This window comes from Pteropus vampyrus, unplaced genomic scaffold (assembly GCF_000151845.1).
Source record: "Pteropus vampyrus isolate Shadow unplaced genomic scaffold, Pvam_2.0 Scaffold68, whole genome shotgun sequence".
NCBI classification, from domain to species: Eukaryota; Metazoa; Chordata; class Mammalia; order Chiroptera; family Pteropodidae; genus Pteropus; species Pteropus vampyrus.
In genome coordinates this window covers 1,554,514-1,572,558 of record NW_011888849.1, presented here as the reverse complement: position 1 = coordinate 1,572,558, position 18,045 = coordinate 1,554,514, and the positions used below count along the sequence as shown (strand labels likewise).

Here is an 18,045-nt window from a genome sequence, read left to right as displayed (position 1 = left end):
AGTTTAGCACTTGGGGATTGTGTTTTACAGGTTAATGAACAGTTCATGAACTGTGTTTATTCCTCATTTTATAAGCACATGCATACATATTTACTGTTTGTTCTCTTTGGCATTCATACCCACAGGCTTACAGTAACAGAACCTAACATGATTCTGGCAACTATTAAAATAGATATCTAAAGTCACGTACTCAACTGTTCACTAAAGAAGTACATAGATGTTGCTGAAGAGCCTTAGAAGATCACACAGATAGAAATGTTTATGAAGAGTTTTTTAGAACTTGGAAGAATGTTTAAGTTATGTTAAATATTCAGGATTTAAAACTACATTTTTAATTATGATTTCAATTATTAAAAATATACATATAGGCAATTAGAAAGAAGTACATCAGAATATTAATAGTAATCAGTAGGTAGTGGAAATCTATTATCCACATATAAGAGTTCCAGAAAGAAAGAGTGGAAAAAATGAGTAGTAATGTTCTGTGAATAATTCAAAAATGTTTTCCAGAACTGAAGGAAATGAGTTGCCAGAATGAAAGGATTCACTAAATGCTCAGCCCAGTGGATGAAAATAAATGCATACCAAGGCTTATCATTACAGTTTCACCACACTGAAGGGAAAAAGTAGGCTGTTTAAGGTTCCAAAAAGAGAGAAAAAAAAGAGGCTACATACAAATAATCAGGAATCAGAATGGCTTTGGACATTTCAGCAGTCGCAACAGAACCTAGAAAACACTGTCCAAAATTTTGGGGCTAAAATGTCCTTGCCTTAATTGTGGCACAAAAGCAGCAGAGTTCCCAGGGCTACTTGTAATCGCACAGTAAGCATCTCAGAAGTAACCAAGTTGGGTTAAAGCCCAGACAGCTCTCCATATGTGTTTTTCTCCCTGTAAAACCCCTGGACCTTTGCACATCCCAGTATGTGAATGTGCAAGGCATCTGCAAAAGTAATCAAAGTTGAAGTTTCCAGATGGAAGGAGAATTCGGGGTCATATTTAGTATAATTTAAATAAAATAATGTGATATTTCTTACACCACCCAAGATTGTGGTTATAAAATCATATTTGCTATAATAATTATTAAGGTAAGTTTTAATGACATAAAAATTGTAGTAATAATTGTAAGTATAAACTATACCATAAAAAATCAAATGTTGAGCTGGTGGATTATATAAAACACTAAGTTCTCCAGATACTAATAACTTCTAAAAGTTTTCAAATAGAAAGCCCAAGAGAGTAGCAAACACTTGCCATTCTTCAATTATTCTTCAGAAAGGTCTACCAAAGTGCTTGGAAGGAAATACAGGGAGAATAAAGCACAAATTTATATTTCAGTAAAATGTAATTCTGTACTAAAATAGTAGAATACCTATTAAAAATGCTTCTCTTTGTTGTCAAGGTAAAAATAAAGCTCAATGAAATGACCAGAAGTACTTATTTCAAGGTTTTAAAGATTTTTTTTTTTTAACAGCAGTTTTAGGTTCACAGTAAAATCAAGTGGAAGGTACACAGATTCCTCTCATACCCCCCACCTTCATGCATAGCCTCCCCCATTATTAACATCCTCTACAAGAGAGGTATATTTATTTTATTCTTTTATGTTATATTAGTTTCAGGTATAATACAATGGTTAGACATGTATATAATTTATGAAGTAATCACCCCGATTACTCTAGCACCCATCTGGCACTACACACAGCCATTATAATATTATTGACTATGTTCCCTTTACTGTACTCTATGTCCCCATGACTGTTTTGTAACTAGTAATTTGTATCTCTTCATCTCTTCACCTTTTCACCCAACCCCCAAACCCCCTCCCCTCTGGCCATCACCAGTTTGTTCTCTATCTCTGTAAGTCTGTTTCTTGGTAGCTTTCAAATTTTAGCAATTATGACTGAATCTGCTACAAACATCAATGTACAAGATTGTGTATGGACATAAGTTTTCAAGTCCTTTGGATATATACCAAGGCATGTATTTGCTGGACCACATGGTAAGATTATGTTTAGTTTTTTTAAGAAACTGCTAAACTGTCTTGCAAAGTGGCTCTACCCTTTGCATTTCCATCAGCAATGAATGAGTGTTCCTGTTCCACATCCTTGTCAACAGTTAATATTATCAGTGTTCCAGATTTGGGTCATTCTAATAGTTATATAGTGATGTCTGTCTCATTGTTGTTTTAATTTGCATTTCCCTGGTGACATATGATGTGGAGCATTTTTTCATATGCTTACTTGCCATCTGTATATCTTCTTTGGTGAGGTGTCTGTTAAGGTCTTTGGCCCGTTTTTTAATTGGGTTATTTGTTTTCTTATTGTTGAGTTTTAAGTGTTCTTTGTATATTTTGGATAATATTCCTTTATCAGATAAGTCTTTTTAAGATATTTTTTCTCAGTCTATAGTTTGTCTTTTCATTCCCTTGACAGTGTCTTTCACAGAGCAGAAAATTTTTATTTTAATGAAGTTCAGCTTATCAGTTATTTCTTTCACAGATCATGCCTTTGGTGTTGTATTTAAAAAGTCATCACCAAATCCAGAATCCAAAATTTTGTCCTATGTTATCTTCTAGTTTTATAGTTTTGCTTTTTACATTTTTACATTTATATCTGTGATCCATTTCAAGTTAATTTTTGTGAAAGATGTAAGGTCTGTGTCTAGAGTCAATTTTTTGCCAAAAGCAGTTTTGTATTTAAAATTAATCACTGCAGAGAGAAGATAGCAGTACTTCTGTTTCAAATACCATCAATCACATTGAAAATTTTGTTTTTATCCAGATGTAATTTGCATGCAATAAAATTTGCTGTTTTAATGTATACAATTTGGTTGTGTCTATTTTATAAACAGTTGAACAACCATCACCACTATCTAATTCCAGAACACTTTAATTCCCACAAAAGAAACCCCATTGGCAGTAACCCACTCTCCCCATGTCTTCTCCCAGACCCTAGTAACCACTAATCTACTTTATGTCTCTATGGATTTTCCTATTCTGAACATTTTATACAAATGGAATCATAAATATGTGGTCTCTATTGTTCGGCTTCTTTCAATTAGCACAATCTTTTCAAGGTTTATCCATGTTGTAACATGTATCAGTACTTCATTTCTTTTTATTGTGTAATAGTACTTTATTGCCTAGGTGTACCACATTTTTTGTCCATTCATTGATAGACATGTGGGTTGTTTCCACTTTTTGGTTATTATGAATAATACTACAGTTGAACATTCGTGAACAAATTTTTATGTGAACATTCGTTTTCATTTCTACTGAATATATACCTAGGAGTGGAATTGCTGGGTCATGTGGCAACTATGTTTAAACTTTTGAGGAACTGCCAGACTCTTTTGCCAAGTGGCTGCACCCTTTTGTATTTCTACTAGCAATGTGTGAGGATTCCAGTTTTTCCTCATCCTTACACTTATTATGATCCATTTTTTAATAGCTATCCTAGTGGATGTGAGGTAGTATCTCCACACTGAAATTTTTAAAGGATTTATGGAACAATTACTGATTGTAGAATAACTACTGCTTGTGGAACCCTGATTAATAAGTAGAAGTTTTTCAAAACTTGAAGTTTGGTTATTTTGAAGTGATTAACAAGAGTACAATTAATGAATAACTACTATCTGCTATTCTAGTCATGTTTTATGACTTCCCACAGTATCTAAATCAAGTTATACAACTCTGACAATTATATGAATATTAGAGTATTACATTTCTGATGGATAAAAACAGGCTGTGCAATAACCCATTGATAGCTAGAGTCCTGAATGACAGCACACAGAGAAATCTTCCACTTTTGATACAGTATAGCTACATTTAGTCTTACTTGGGATCTTTACATTGGCTTGTTTAATAAGCTAACTAAAACTTTTAAAAAATTCATTAGAATATAAATTCAGGTTTCTTATTAGCACAGAGTACATTTAACAGCACAATATCAGAACAAATTTTAATGATATCCTTTCTGTGGTAGGCTAATAAATAACGGTTCCCAAAAGATAATCCTTTTGAATGTTGCCTTATAAAGCATAAAGGGACTTTGTGGATGTGACTAAGTTAAGGATCTTGAGATGGAGAAATTATTCTGGATTACCAGGTGGGACATAAGTGTAATCACATGTATTCTTATAAAAGATAGGCAGAGAGATTTGACACAGGAGAAAGCATGGAGACAAAGGTTGGAGTCATGTGCCACAAGCCAAGGGATGTCGGAAGCCACCAGAAGCTGAAAAGGACAATGAGCTGATACTCCAGAGGCCCTGCTGATACCTTGATTTTGACCCAATGAAATTGCTTTCAGACTTCTGGCCTCTAGAACTGTGACATTATAAATTCCCCTTGTTTTAAACCACCAAGTTTGTTGTGATTTGTTATAGCAGCCATAGGAAACTAATATACCCCTTGAAAAAATAATCTAAAGTAAAAATTTAAGCTAGAATCTGGAATTGTACATATAACCTACCTATCAAGCAAGTATTAGAGCAGAAGAAAAACATTTTCAGACAAGCAAGCTTTCAAGAAATTTCTCTCCTCTGCACTCTTTCTTAGGAAACTGCAGGAGGATGTTCTCTACCTAAATAAGGGAGTAAACTAAGAAAGAGCACACAGATGAGATCCAGAAAACATGCTATACAACCCAGGACATAGGCAATGGGAATTCCTGGGATGAAAAAAGAAGGGAAACCCTAGGATGGCAGCTGGGCTACAGGCCTAGAGAGTAAGCAGTACAATTAGAAACTACTTGAAACAGATTTCTGATGTTATTGAATTGGTGGAAATTTTTACTGAAAAGCTCCTGGAAGCTGTAGGAAGAATTGGGAAAAATACAAGGAAAACTGATCAAATAAAACTGGGCAGTTATTAATTTCTGGATAGACAAAAAGAAAATCTCACTAGACTGAAATGCCCAGCTATGAATAGGCATAATAACCCAAATACATATTTTTGATTTAATAAAAATTATAATATTAGGTGTACAGGAAAGAGAAAGCAGAGGGGATGGTAAAGTTTGAGAACTAAATCCTCATCTTTCATAACAGGAAATCACTAAATAAAGTGAAATTGACTAATCAAAAGTTAACAGTAAATACAAAGTCCTTACAAAAATGGAAATGTGTAAATGCTAGAAAAAATAGCTGAATGAGTTGAAAGTAGTTGTTTCTGGAATAGGGGTCTGGAGGGATTAGGGCAGGATAAGGCAGGGAAATACTTTTTTTTTTTCTGGTTATAAATCCTTTAGAACTATATAACTTTTAAAACTATGTACATGTTTTAGGAAAAATAAAAATCAATTAAAAATAATTTTACAAGAAATACAGTTTTGAAAGAGAAATGCCAGATCATACACACACAGTCAATAACATTACATTGGTAGAATTCAGGTTAACTATTCTTAGAGTATTAAAAATAATTTCTAATTACAGGCAGACTTTCAAAAAAGAAATGTTGATTAGCTTGAGTAGTTTGAGCTCTATAGGGGTAGTATAAAATAAGACATCAGATAGTCACCTGCCTAGTGTAACAAAACTTACAGATGTCCATAAGACCCTGGCAGTTTCCATTAGATTTCGTCTTGAGAGCAAGAACTATAATTCAGACTATTTCTTCACTGCCTAGCTCATAGTAAGCACTCGATAAAGGTAAGATGGCAGTGGGTATAGGTGCACTGAGCATGTGAAAAAATCAGATGAGGAAGATAGCAATTAACAACCTGGGATTTGGAATCAAAGAATTCTGAGTTCCTTCCCTGTTATTTATTAGCTACATGACTACAGATAATATACTTATTTGGCCTACTTATTGGTAAAATAGTGGGAAATAATAGTTCCTACTTCAGAAAGTTGTTCTGAAGATTAAACGAAATGATGCACACACAGTTTTTCATGGAGTCTGACATATAGCAGCTCTAGATAAATGGTAGGTATAACTATTACCAAATGGAGACTCTTGAATTTCTTGCATCGACCCTAATGACTATTTATGTAAATATTGTTTACATATTTACTAATGAGAAAGGAAAGGAGAAGAAATTAATGTTTTTGGCCTACTATGTACCAGGTACTTTATATATGTTATTATTTTAATCCTCACAACAATAGTAATCATTATCTCCATTTTACGGATAAGAAAACCCATGTTGACTACTTTGTATAAGGCTCTATTGAGGACACTGGGAAAACAACACTGAATAAGACAATCAGGTCCCTGGTGAAACTTATATTCTAGCAAGGTAGACAATACACTAATAATGTAATTACAGATTGTAGTTAAGTGTTATGAAGTAAATAAACAAGGTCTTGAGACAATATTATAGGAGAAATATGCTTTAGATAGTGTAGTCGGGAAAGGCCTTTTTAAAGAAAGTTGAACTGAGATCTGAAACATGAAAATGGGTAAGCCATACAAAGAGCCAAACTAGAGTTCTAGGCAGAGTGTATAGCAAATACAAAGGTCTGGCCGCAGGAATGAGCTTAGAAGCTCTGGAACATGGTAGTGAGCTATGTGGCTAGTGGCCAGAGTTGATGCAAAGGCCAGATCATGAGAGCCTTACAGGACATGGTAAGGAGTTTGGATTTTAAGTACAATGAGAAGCTACTGTAAGATTAAAAAGCAGATGAAGGGCAAGATCTGTTTAGTTTTTTTAGAAGATCCTTCATTTTTCTAAGTGAATGCACCGGCGAAAGGAGAAAAGATCACAAGGAGGTTGTTAAGGACAGTTATTCAAAGAAGAGATGAAAGAGACTTGAACTACAGCGGTGGACAGAGGTGATACAACCAACAGGAGTGCACTAGACATGAAAGACAACGGTTAGGTCTTTCATCCGTTTTTCTGGATGAAAAAGATTAGGGTGGAAGTAATCTTGGATATGTCCACTTTGAGATTCCAGTGAGCCTTCTAAGAAGATATATCAGTAAACATGTGACCATGCAGAATCTCCATTGACCGGTGATCTAGGCTTTAGATTGTAGATGTTTCCTTGGGGCAATGTAGGCTATTTAAGTGGAGGGACACCAGATGGGCCTGAGAGCTTTCTAGCCGTTACTTAAGAAACGAAATGGTTTCTATCTAGATTCCTGTGGGCTAAGTAAGTACGGCTTAGAAGCAGAACTCCCAGAGCTGAATATAGCAAAGGCTCATGATTCTGTATTTCTTGGACCCGTGACCCACACCTCAAGTAGTCGTATCACCCCCAGCACTGCCAAGGCGCCCACAGTACGTCTACGGAAAGCCGGAGGTCACTGACCGGGGACCCAGCGAGCGCTGCCTGCTGGGATTTGTAGGCTAACCTCGGCGAGCGCGTGCGCAACTTCCTTCAGACGCCGGCTGCGCCACGACACAGTGGGGTGTGCGCCGTTTGAGTCTGTTTCAGTCGCTGCAGAACCGTTGTCCGAAAGCGCAGATCTCATCTTCCTGTCATGCTTGGGATCATTTAGCAACGATGACGATTTCTCATTAGTTAAAGTATAAATTCAGAGCCCTAAATGTGACAATGCCCCTTTCATCACGAGTTAGTAACCGTGGGAGCCTTATCTCTTTGCACTAGTGATTCTTCGGCTCCACTGAACGCTGCCTCCGAGAAAGGGGCTCGTTTGGCCTCCTGTTTCCATAGCATTCTCTTACAATTCTATGACAATAATAATCACGGCCAGCCTTTTTGAGCGCTCACTACACGTTCTAATCTATGTACCCGCACTAGCTCATTCTCACATGTCCCTCTGAAAGTTATTATTTCCCATTTGCAGATGAGGAAATTTTGGTTTAGATATGTTATGTAATTTGAGCAAGGCCACGTTGAAGTACGACACTGTTTACTCCTGCGATTCCCCACTGGACTACGAGTTCCAGGTGGGTACCCACCGACGCCTCAGTTTTTCGCTTTCCCGCGGGCCACGCCCCGACTGCGGTGGTTCTGGTGACGACACCGCGTCCCATGGTGCTTTGCGCGCCCGCGCTGCAATTGGCGGAGCGTCTGGGCTCCGTTTTCAAATTGAGGCGCCTAGTCGTTGCTCCGGTTCTTGGGCTTCTGGCTGAACCGAGATTGGTGAATTGGCGGCTCCGGCTGGTGCGGGACAGACGGCACCGCCTGTTAGAGTCCCTAGTGGAGAGCGGGGACGCTGAGCTGCTTGCGTCGGTTCCACGGGCCACGCCAGCACTCAGCAAGGAGGGGTGGGCGTCCCAGCCCAAGCCCGCACCAGCCCTTCATTTTTCGGAGGGCTCGGTCATGGCGTCCCAGCCGAATTCGTCCGCGAAGAAGAAAGAAGAGAAGGGGAAGAACATCCAGGTGGTGGTGAGATGCAGGTATGGCAAGCCTGGTGGGATTCGGAGCGCCGGTCTCGGCTTTGCTGCTGGGATCCCTCTTGCGCTATGGGAAGAGAGGGATTTTGTTTGCAATTTCTGAAGCAAACCTTCCTGTTTCAAAGTTCCCTGCATTCTGTTGGATTAAATGACACCGTGTTGTCATTTACGAGGAGTAAATTCTTTTTCAGAAGACAGTGTATGGGCGGGGGCGGGGGGGGAGGTGGAGAGCAAAAAATAACTTTTCCACCTTCTAAGTTCTAGCTGGGCTAATAATCACATTAACACGAGACAGATTAGCATGAGAGAATGTCCAAAATGTGTTACGATATACATGCAGAGATGTCAGAAGAATATGAGACCCCCAACCCAAAACGCTTTAGGAAGTTGAGGTTTATTTGCCTTTTGGACAAAGGAGAAGGTGGGGCAAGGGGTCTGGGATTTCAAAGGGAAAGTAGGCAATTTACAGATAAAGGAGAAAGTAAATTCTTGCTGGGCCACCCCGAAACAATAGTACACAAGAAGTTCAACAGACTGCTAGATTTCTGTCTGCCACGTTTAGTTTATATTATGGTAAGGTGATGTTCCCTTTAAGCAGGTTTTTGAATCTGAGTTCTTTTAGGCAAGTAAGAGAGAGGGTCAAAGATTCTTTCTGAGTCTTTTGTTTCTTAATAACCAGCCTAAAATCAGAATCCCAAAAGACATGTTTCGGGGGTGGCAAAACTGATCCCCCTCAGATGTTTGTATTGAAGGTTATAGTTTAAACTGCTGTATTCAAAAGGAGAATTTGATGGCTATTCGTCAATGAAAAGTGCATTCTTTTAAGTAATGTCAACAAAGATTTAGGTGTTACTTTTATATGCCATTTCTTGCAGTTTTTCAGTTTGTAAATCAGTCTGCGTAACTACTTTGGAGATGTTTTAGCACTTACATTGGGGTTACCATCCTCTCCATCACCATCTCTAAAAAACATGTCACCTATCTATTCTAGATGCAGTATTTTATTAATCCCTACTAAAGAAGTAAATATCACTGTATTTAAATTTTTAAAATTAAGTTATAGAGCGAGTTTTTAAAAGATCAAGGAGACTACTTAAGCCATTATAGTTATATGATTGTGGTGAAACTTGGTCGTCCCTGGACTAAAGGAAGACAGCTTTTTCAGGGTGGTGGTGGGTGGAGGTGTTCAATTTTCCATTGATTGATTTCCAAATAACTTCCCAGTTTTAGAATAAGCTAGTAGAGGATGAACATACTTGTACAAACTATTGCTTTATTAGAGATTGATTTATTCAGCTTTTTAGAGGCCCTCCACAGTTATTGGTGAATGTTTTTTGTCTCTTTTTGTTGCTGTTTTAAAAATTCTACCAACTATATTTTCTGTAAATCCAAAAGTATTCTAAAATTAAAAGGTTATCTTAAAAAGATATCAGTGAACTTTCTTAGGTTATTGTTTACTCAGCTTTGGTGACTTGAATTGGGGAAATCAAAGGTAATAACTAGCTTTCTAAAGTAGGCGCTGGAGAGGAAGTTTGCCAGTAACCTTCAGTCTAGCCAATTACCAGTTGCACTCTAGGGTTTCTGTTAATAGTTGTTTGTTTTAAAGGTTTTTTTAAAAAATCAACAGCCTGTTTACAAATGCAGATTTTTAGATTATTTTGATCATGTAATAAAGCGAGACAATACTACATTTCTGTGTGATTTTATTTTCTTTAATTTCTTTTTTTATTGTTAGTTACAAAATATGTCAGGCCTATAAAAAGTTATAAAGAACAATGTTACAAACATCTGTATATCACTCAGATTAGAAACAAAAGTCTTTAGAACTGGAGCCCCAGTGTATCCCCCTCCCCCCTCTCCAAACCCCAACCTTCTTCCTCTACTTACAGAGTTAAACATTATCCTGAACTTCATGTTTATTATACCCTTACATTTCAAGCTTTATCTTAGAATAATTGTACACTTCTTTTACTTTATCACTAATGAAAAGTGCTTAAGTTGTGTCTAAAATTTACAATAAGTTTGGAAATGCATTTCTTTTCAGATTTGCCTTTTTATTTTCCTTCTTAATAGCTTTCTTAAGTGCAAATATGTCCTCTAGCTTTAGTAAATAAACAACTTGAGAGGCCCTCTGGGTGGTCAAACCTTTTCTGTAAAGGATCCAGATAGTAAACATATTTTTGACTTTTCATGCTACGTATGGTTTCTGTTACATATTCTTCTCAATTTTTTTTCAGTTTTAAATTTTTAGTTGGCACAGTTTATTGTAGCCTAAATGGTCAGCAAGATTTCAAGAGAGGGGAGATGACTTCATTACCTGATTACATTGAATTCAGTCTTTTCATGTACAATAACAATATGAAGATAGTTTTGTTTTGTTTTGTTTTGTTTTGTTTTAACCTATACACAGCTCAAGATAAGGTATAACTTCTAAAGTTTGTATGGAGAAATTTTAATAAGGAAATGGCTTTGTATATTGTACAGGTTGGCACAAACTATTAAGAACATAACGTAAAGATTTTAGGATTTAAGTTATTCTGGACATTTTAATCTAGACAAATGCTTAAGCAATTTAGATTTTAACATCTGAGTTACTCATGTACTTGAAAGTTATAATTGTGTTTTTTAAAAGACTCAGAACAACTTTCCTTAAACAGTAACCCAATATGACACCAAGTTATCAAATGGAAAGCAAGATTGTGATTCTGTATTAAACCAGCAAAGGATATTTTAGAGAAAGGACAACTTGGAAAATAAAGACTTTATTATTCCAAATTAAGAACATTTTAGTTATTAGCAGTGGTTGCCAAATAAGCTGAAGGTAAATCTCTTCAAGGAGCTGTTTGCTTATAGTTTGCTTTGTTGGGAAGAGATTATTTCATGATTCCACTACAAAGTGATGCAAGTTTTTTAATCCTTCAGAAGGTTTTCTGAAGTTGATATCCCTATTAGCAAAGGTTCACTCCTGGCACTCCTCACAGTAGGGTAGGACATGAGGTCTGATGGAGCTGTTGACACCTTGATTCTTTCAGTAGAGGATTCTAATCTTAACTGCTGCACAGTTCTTGCTTGGGCTATGTTTTTGGTGCTTGCTGTTGTTTTGCTGGACATCTTTTACCTGAAATCAGTAAGACTTTGTGATGGCCCAATGTTTGACATTATAAGTGGTAGAATGAATTGCCACTACGCTGCTGCTGCCACTATTGCACACCCTGTACCTGATTTTTTTAAAAACAACCCTTTAAAATTGTAAGAATCATTCTCTGGCAAGACAAAGAGCAGATTTGGCCCACAGGTTGAAGGTTATAGACCCCTACATGATCTAGCTATTGGCCATCTTTTGTTCTCCTGCCCCTGCACATATTTTTAAAAAAACACATCTATCATGCTTTACGTTGAGGCCTTTCCAGTTTCTGTCTAGAAAGCTTTTCCACCAAAATGGTTACATGGCTGGCTCCCTCACCCCTGCTTAAATATCACCTTTATCAGAGAAGCCTTCTCTGACCACTCTAAAATAACAATAGCAACCGCTTATTTTTCCCAATCATCACTTCCTATCCCCTGGTCTGCTTTATATTCGTTTCTAATTTAACAGCACCTGATATATTTACTTGTTTGTTTGTCATCTCTACCTAACCTCCCCACCCCCACCCCCACCCCCACCACACACTAGGATAAAAGCTCCCTGAAAATAGGAACTTGAATGTTTTGGTCAGGAGGTTGTTTGTTTTTTAGGTTTTGAAACTTGGTTTTGTTCACAATTATATCTTTAGTGTCTAGAAAAGTATCTATTCACATAATAAGTTCTTGATGAATGTTTACGGGATGAATAAATTTGGCACTTCTCCACAGGACAAGACTTTTTTTTTTAATTTGCAGTCTTCTCTCACCATTTTGCTTGTTTGAATTTTAATATAATGCCAGTGAGGCAACAAATTGGCGAGTTTGTTAGAGTCATCAGTAGAAACCTTGAAATTTCTAATTAATTAGAGAAGTCCGGAATAGGAGAATAGTGGTTTAGCCGTACTCTTTATTGTAATACAAATAGTCCCTAAAGCTCCTCTCTGGGAGTTCTGATAACCTTTAGGAATGTGTGATCTGTGTGAATTTCTGCTACTGCCATCCTGAGAACCTGAATGGCATTCATTTGGTAACTAAGTCACACATCCTGGCAAGAGAATTCGTTTAGGGATGCTAAGGATAATAGACTAATTGGAAAAACTTTAATCACAATGAGAACAATCCACTCCACCCTTTACTGTTGGCCTACCTCAGTATAAATTGGTTTTGAGTTAGTTTTGTTGAACTTTTAATACTGTATGCTGTGGATTATGTGCATTGGCAAGTGACAGCATTATCAGATATTACTTGGGAGTTGCTGAGTTAATTTTCCTGGGATCACAGTTTGGTCTTCTGATCAATCAAGAATGTGCTAGGGAGTGGAACATGTCAAAGGATGTTGGGGTATCCTTAAAATAAATAGCTACTTGGTTTGTCTAGTGTTGGAAGGAAAAGATAATTTCCTATTTGGCATTTTCTTCCATAATGTGTGGTACTTGATAAAAATGAACAGAAGTCAAGAGTACATCTCTCTCTTTGGCTCAAATGTGTGTTGAGTACTGTGTATAAATATATTATAGATCCTATTTTGTGGACTCTGGTTCTTTTTAGCGTTCCCATCATTCTCCTTAGGATGATATTTATTAAGCAATGTAGTATGACAGATATCTGAGTCTCTACTGTGTGCTAAGTGTAGTAGCAGGCACTGGGGAAACACTGAACTTCATAGTTCTTTCTCTACATTGCTCGTTGGTTGGTACATAATAGTTGGTACTCTCACTTTCCTGTTTTTCAAATGAGGAAATAGTCACAAAGAGCTACATTGCCCAAGCAGACTGGATTAAGAGTCCTTACTCTACTGAAATGCTTAAGGAGGAATTTAGCTTAGAAGATTGCTTCCTCAGGAAGTCTTCAGTTACCTATGCCTCCTCACCCAGCCCTGTCCCAATCAGGACCACATCCCATTGTTGCTATATGTTCTATAGCAATTATTTGTATCTATTTTTTATTTTATGCCAGTTATCCACTGGCAGGTTAATATTTTGAACACAAATTTGGCATGTTGTTTTATTACATACATCATAACATAACAATCAGATTCTAAGAATAGTGGAAATAAAATTCTGAAAAATAAGTTTGACATTTTTTACAAGTTAATTCTGTTAGCATCTACTCCAAGAAACTGAATTGTAATGTTTTTTATATCTTTGAAAATTAAAAAACTGATTTTATTTCTGAGAATTGAAACCCTTAAAATTCTACTTTTTTCTTTTAGTACCCATCACCAAGAATGTAGTCAAAATGTCACATTGTTCTTTTCCAAGGTATTAATGAAAATGTCATCAGAATCCTGATAACTAAGAGTTCTTGAATAACTTTGTGTATTTCTTCTTACAGACCATTTAATTTGACAGAGCGGAAGGCTAGTGCCCATTCTGTAGTAGAATGTGATCAGGCACGAAAAGAAGTTAGTGTACGAACTGGAGGACTGGCCGACAAGAGCTCGAGGAAAACATATACTTTTGACATGGTACTTACTTCTTAAAATAGTGCTACTTATTTATTATTCACTAATGTAAAGTTATCCTAGTATACATATTTCCTCTAGGTTCTAGTGTACAATTACAAATTTCAGTCGACTCTTTGAGTTGTCAAATGGTTTCTAGTGGCTGAATGAGTTAATATGTTAAAAAAATAAAATTATTAAGTGAGTAGTTTTGATATTTTTTTCCTTAAATGCTTTGATATTCTTTCTTTTTATTTTCCTTCTTTCTTTTATTTTTCCTTTTTTTAAATAGGTTTTTGGAGCGACTACTAAACAAATTGATGTTTACCGAAGTGTTGTTTGTCCAATTCTGGATGAAGTTATTATGGGCTATAATTGCACTATTTTTGCGTGAGTGAAACCCTATTTTTCAAACTGATGAAAAGGTTAAGATATATGTATTTGTTGTTCATTTAACACTTTTGTTAATCTTGACAGATATGGCCAAACTGGCACTGGAAAAACCTTTACAATGGAAGGTGAAAGGTCACCTAATGAAGAATATACTTGGGAGGAGGTATTTGTTGTTTATAACAGATTTCTGTCTCTAAAGTAGCTGAAATATAACTGAATAAAACTCGACTGAAGGACTCTGTCCTGAAATAGAGTACCCATGTCAAAAATGAATTTAGCATTAACTACTACTATAGTAAAATTTACTACTACAGTAAAATTAAAAGTATATGGCCCCTGTTTAAGAAACATAGTCTCATTCAGAGAGAGGACTAGTGCTTATGGCACAGCTAAGTGATAATAGAGGGGTCTGTTTGGGACAGAACAGTTGGAGCAGAATATTGTGGAAAAGTGGAAAGTGAATAAGGCTTAAAGGGAACACTTTGCAGTGAGGGAATGAATCTCATGAAGTTAGCCAGGGACAGTAGGTATTTTATTAATGATCACTTTGTTCAAGAAATTAAGATCACTGTATTATTGAATATTATAGAAAGCACATAGTACATTTCAGAAAGGTTTTTGTAAAATGTGTTTAAATGAGTTTAATGACTAAGTCAATTTTCCAAATTATTAACGTTTATATAGGTTCGTTTTTTCTAGTGGTTACATAGTCGAGGCATTAACTTTATGCGTAGATAATAAAGTTATAGAATTATAACCATATGAGATTTGGAATACACTTAAAGCACAGTTTGGAAATTTAAAGATATATAACAATTTTATTAAGGATACTTACTTATTTGAGAAACAATCCTGATTCATGTCAGAATTACGGAATATACTTCTAGATGGGCCACTTTCTGATTAAAATGGTAGTATTATGTACTCATTAGAAAAATTGGAAAGGATTATTGAATTTGGCTTTATAAGTAATTTGGTTCAATTGGTTTTGTGTAATGTTCAGGCATGAAGTGTCTGACAGGCATGGCAGATTAGTGGACGGTATGAAGAGTAATTACTGTTTAATAGACTGTTGTAAATTACTTGGCTTCTTTAACATTAGGTTATTATTATTTTTAACTTGTTTTGACATACTTATGTTTAAATATATTATAGAGGATGTCCTTGTTTTGTGTGTTTAACTGCCACAGTAAATGCCATTCTTCTTTGATATTACAATTTCAGGATCCTTTGGCTGGTATAATTCCACGTACTCTTCATCAAATTTTCGAGAAACTTACTGATAATGGTACTGAATTTTCAGTCAAAGTGTCTCTGTTGGAAATTTATAATGAAGAACTTTTCGATCTCCTTAATCCGTCTTCTGATGTTTCTGAGAGACTACAAATGTTTGATGATCCCCGTAACAAGGTAACTCAGTCTTTGAGAATATAATATCTATAAATTTTAATGTGTGATGCTTTGAGAAGTCAGTAAGTCAGTGTGTGTGTGTGTGTGTATTAACCAATCTAATGGATGCTTTTTCGATATTTGGTCAGAGGGGAGTGATAATCAAAGGTTTAGAAGAAATTACAGTACACAACAAGGATGAAGTTTATCAAATTTTGGAGAAAGGAGCAGCAAAAAGGACAACTGCAGCAACTTTAATGAATGCATATTCTAGGTAATAAAGCCACTGTCTCCTCCACCACTCCATTCTCTTTTTAAGAATTACAAACTTGGGGGAGGTCAAAGGTACGTGCTAGATCAAACTTGGGGTGGGTCAAGGTATGTGCTAGATCCAATGATAGATTGCGTGCCTTAGCAACTGGCTTGAGATTTATAGGGAAGCACCAATATTGGAAAATATTGAAAGGAAACGAAAGACAAGTTGAACTGGAACAGAAGTATTAAACTTTTTTTTAAGTGAAAGATTTTTCCCAAATGAAATTGTACATGGGAGCTCAGATTAAAATGCATCTGCTATAGTTGATTTGGGGATAGGATTCTCAGAGGCCTACCTCCTCAGCCTTAAGATTTTCTCTGAACACTCTTTCTGAAGCCCCTGTGTATACGTAGAACATAGTTTAAAAACCCCTGATTTGAGTAAGGATTACAAGAAAGATAAATGGCTTCATTTTACCTTTTCCCCAGATTAAGTATGATTGACAAAACTTGTATATATTTAGATTGTACAGTGGTTTTTTTGTGGAGCTTCATTTTAATGTAGGAAGACGGATGGTCACTAACACTGACTTTCAAGGAGAGAAAGAGGCATAATTGACAGCACCCCCTATTTGGATGAATTTCATATTCTACAAATGCAGTATACCAAGGCAGAAGTGACTTTTTCTATTGGTCTTTGAAGGAAATATCAGAGTGTTATTGAAAGAGCAGTGGGTTGTAAGTAAACACCAAATGTTAGTGTTTAGTTCCAGTTCTACAGTTAACCAAATATGTGACTTCAGGTAAATAAATGAACATATCCAGATATCAGTTTCCCTGAACTACAAAATGATTATTAGGACTAGATCTCATTTCTTTGCTCCCTTACCATTGAAAATTTGTACAATATTCTTTACAATTATAGTTGCAACTATAAAAATATGTATGTATTTAGAGAAAGAAAAAATAACACGAAAGTAATTAAGATCATGGAATTATGGGTGATTTTATAATTCTAATTAAATTTTCCTATACTAGCTTTCCATTTTTAAAACTTAAGTTCTAAATAGTTTTATTTAGAATTTGGAGAAATGAATTTAAGACTAGATAAAATTTCTCTAAAAACTCTGAAATATACAGATCCTATTATTTAGTATATTTGTATAATTTAGGTCTCTTTTTTTGTATGTAGACTAAAGATCTCTTTTTATGAATGTGTGGGATAAAGAAAAGGAAAATATTCATTTTTCCAAAACCAGAGTTGACATCTGTGCTTAATTGCATTAATTACATAACCTTAGGCTAGGAATGGGTAAATAATGATAGAAAAATGTGAAATATGTATTATGATTCAGGTTTAGAGTTTATATTTTTCCTTGAGCCTATCTCCTCTTCTGTAATTTTAAATCATTTTTATAAAAATGATACTGTAAAATTTTCCAAGTAACATGGAGAGTACAAATAAAAAAGTTAAAAATGACCATATTCCCCATTATCAATGACATTAACAAACAGTGATGTTCACCAAATGTTATTGATACAGAAAGGAAAGATGTCTTTGGTTGTCTATATAGTTATGAGCCACCTAACAATATAGTTGGTCATTGACAGACCACATATATGACAATGGTTCCATGAGATTATAATGGAGCCGAAAGATTACTATTGTCTAGCAATGTTATAGCCATCAACAACATTGAGTCAATGTGTTACTTATGTGTTTGTGGTGATACTGGTATAAATAAACCTATTGTGCTTCTGGTCGAATTAAAGTATAGCACATGTAGCTACAATAGTAGACTGTACCATCTAAGTTTGTGTAAGTATATTCTGTGGTGTTCACACAACAATGAGTCACCTAACACATGTCTCATAATATCCCTGTCAGCAAGCTGTGCATGACTGTGTAATTTTTGTATCCGTCATAAAAGCTGAATGTCGAATGTCGGTATATAGCTTAAGATACACTTTGGAACACTTTATAATCTAGCAGTGATTATCTTGTAGTGTTTAGGTAATCACTGCTACTTACTATTTCTGCTGTTCAGGGAAAGGAGGTACCTATTTCTAATGGTGTTCTCAGAGTAGAGCAGTGTACTTTTACAGCAGTTGACACTGTGGGAGAGTAATCTGATGGC

At 35.8% G+C, this 18,045-nt stretch overlaps 1 protein-coding gene and 1 pseudogene across 1 annotated transcript in view; one reads left to right on the top strand and one right to left on the bottom strand.

Annotated features, from left to right (window-relative positions):
* The first annotated feature begins 7,978 nt into the window (after positions 1-7,978).
* Positions 7,979-18,045, top strand: part of KIF11 (kinesin family member 11) — a 44,263-nt gene continuing 34,196 nt past the window's right edge. The window contains exons 1-6 of the mRNA XM_011361569.2: positions 7,979-8,307; positions 13,762-13,894; positions 14,163-14,260; positions 14,348-14,426; positions 15,488-15,673; positions 15,802-15,926. Of these exons, the coding sequence (XP_011359871.1) occupies positions 8,231-8,307; positions 13,762-13,894; positions 14,163-14,260; positions 14,348-14,426; positions 15,488-15,673; positions 15,802-15,926 (698 nt within the window). The 5' untranslated portion in view covers positions 7,979-8,230. The remainder of the gene's footprint in view (positions 8,308-13,761; positions 13,895-14,162; positions 14,261-14,347; positions 14,427-15,487; positions 15,674-15,801; positions 15,927-18,045) is intronic.
* On the bottom strand, positions 9,686-11,700 carry LOC111740780 (annotated as a pseudogene).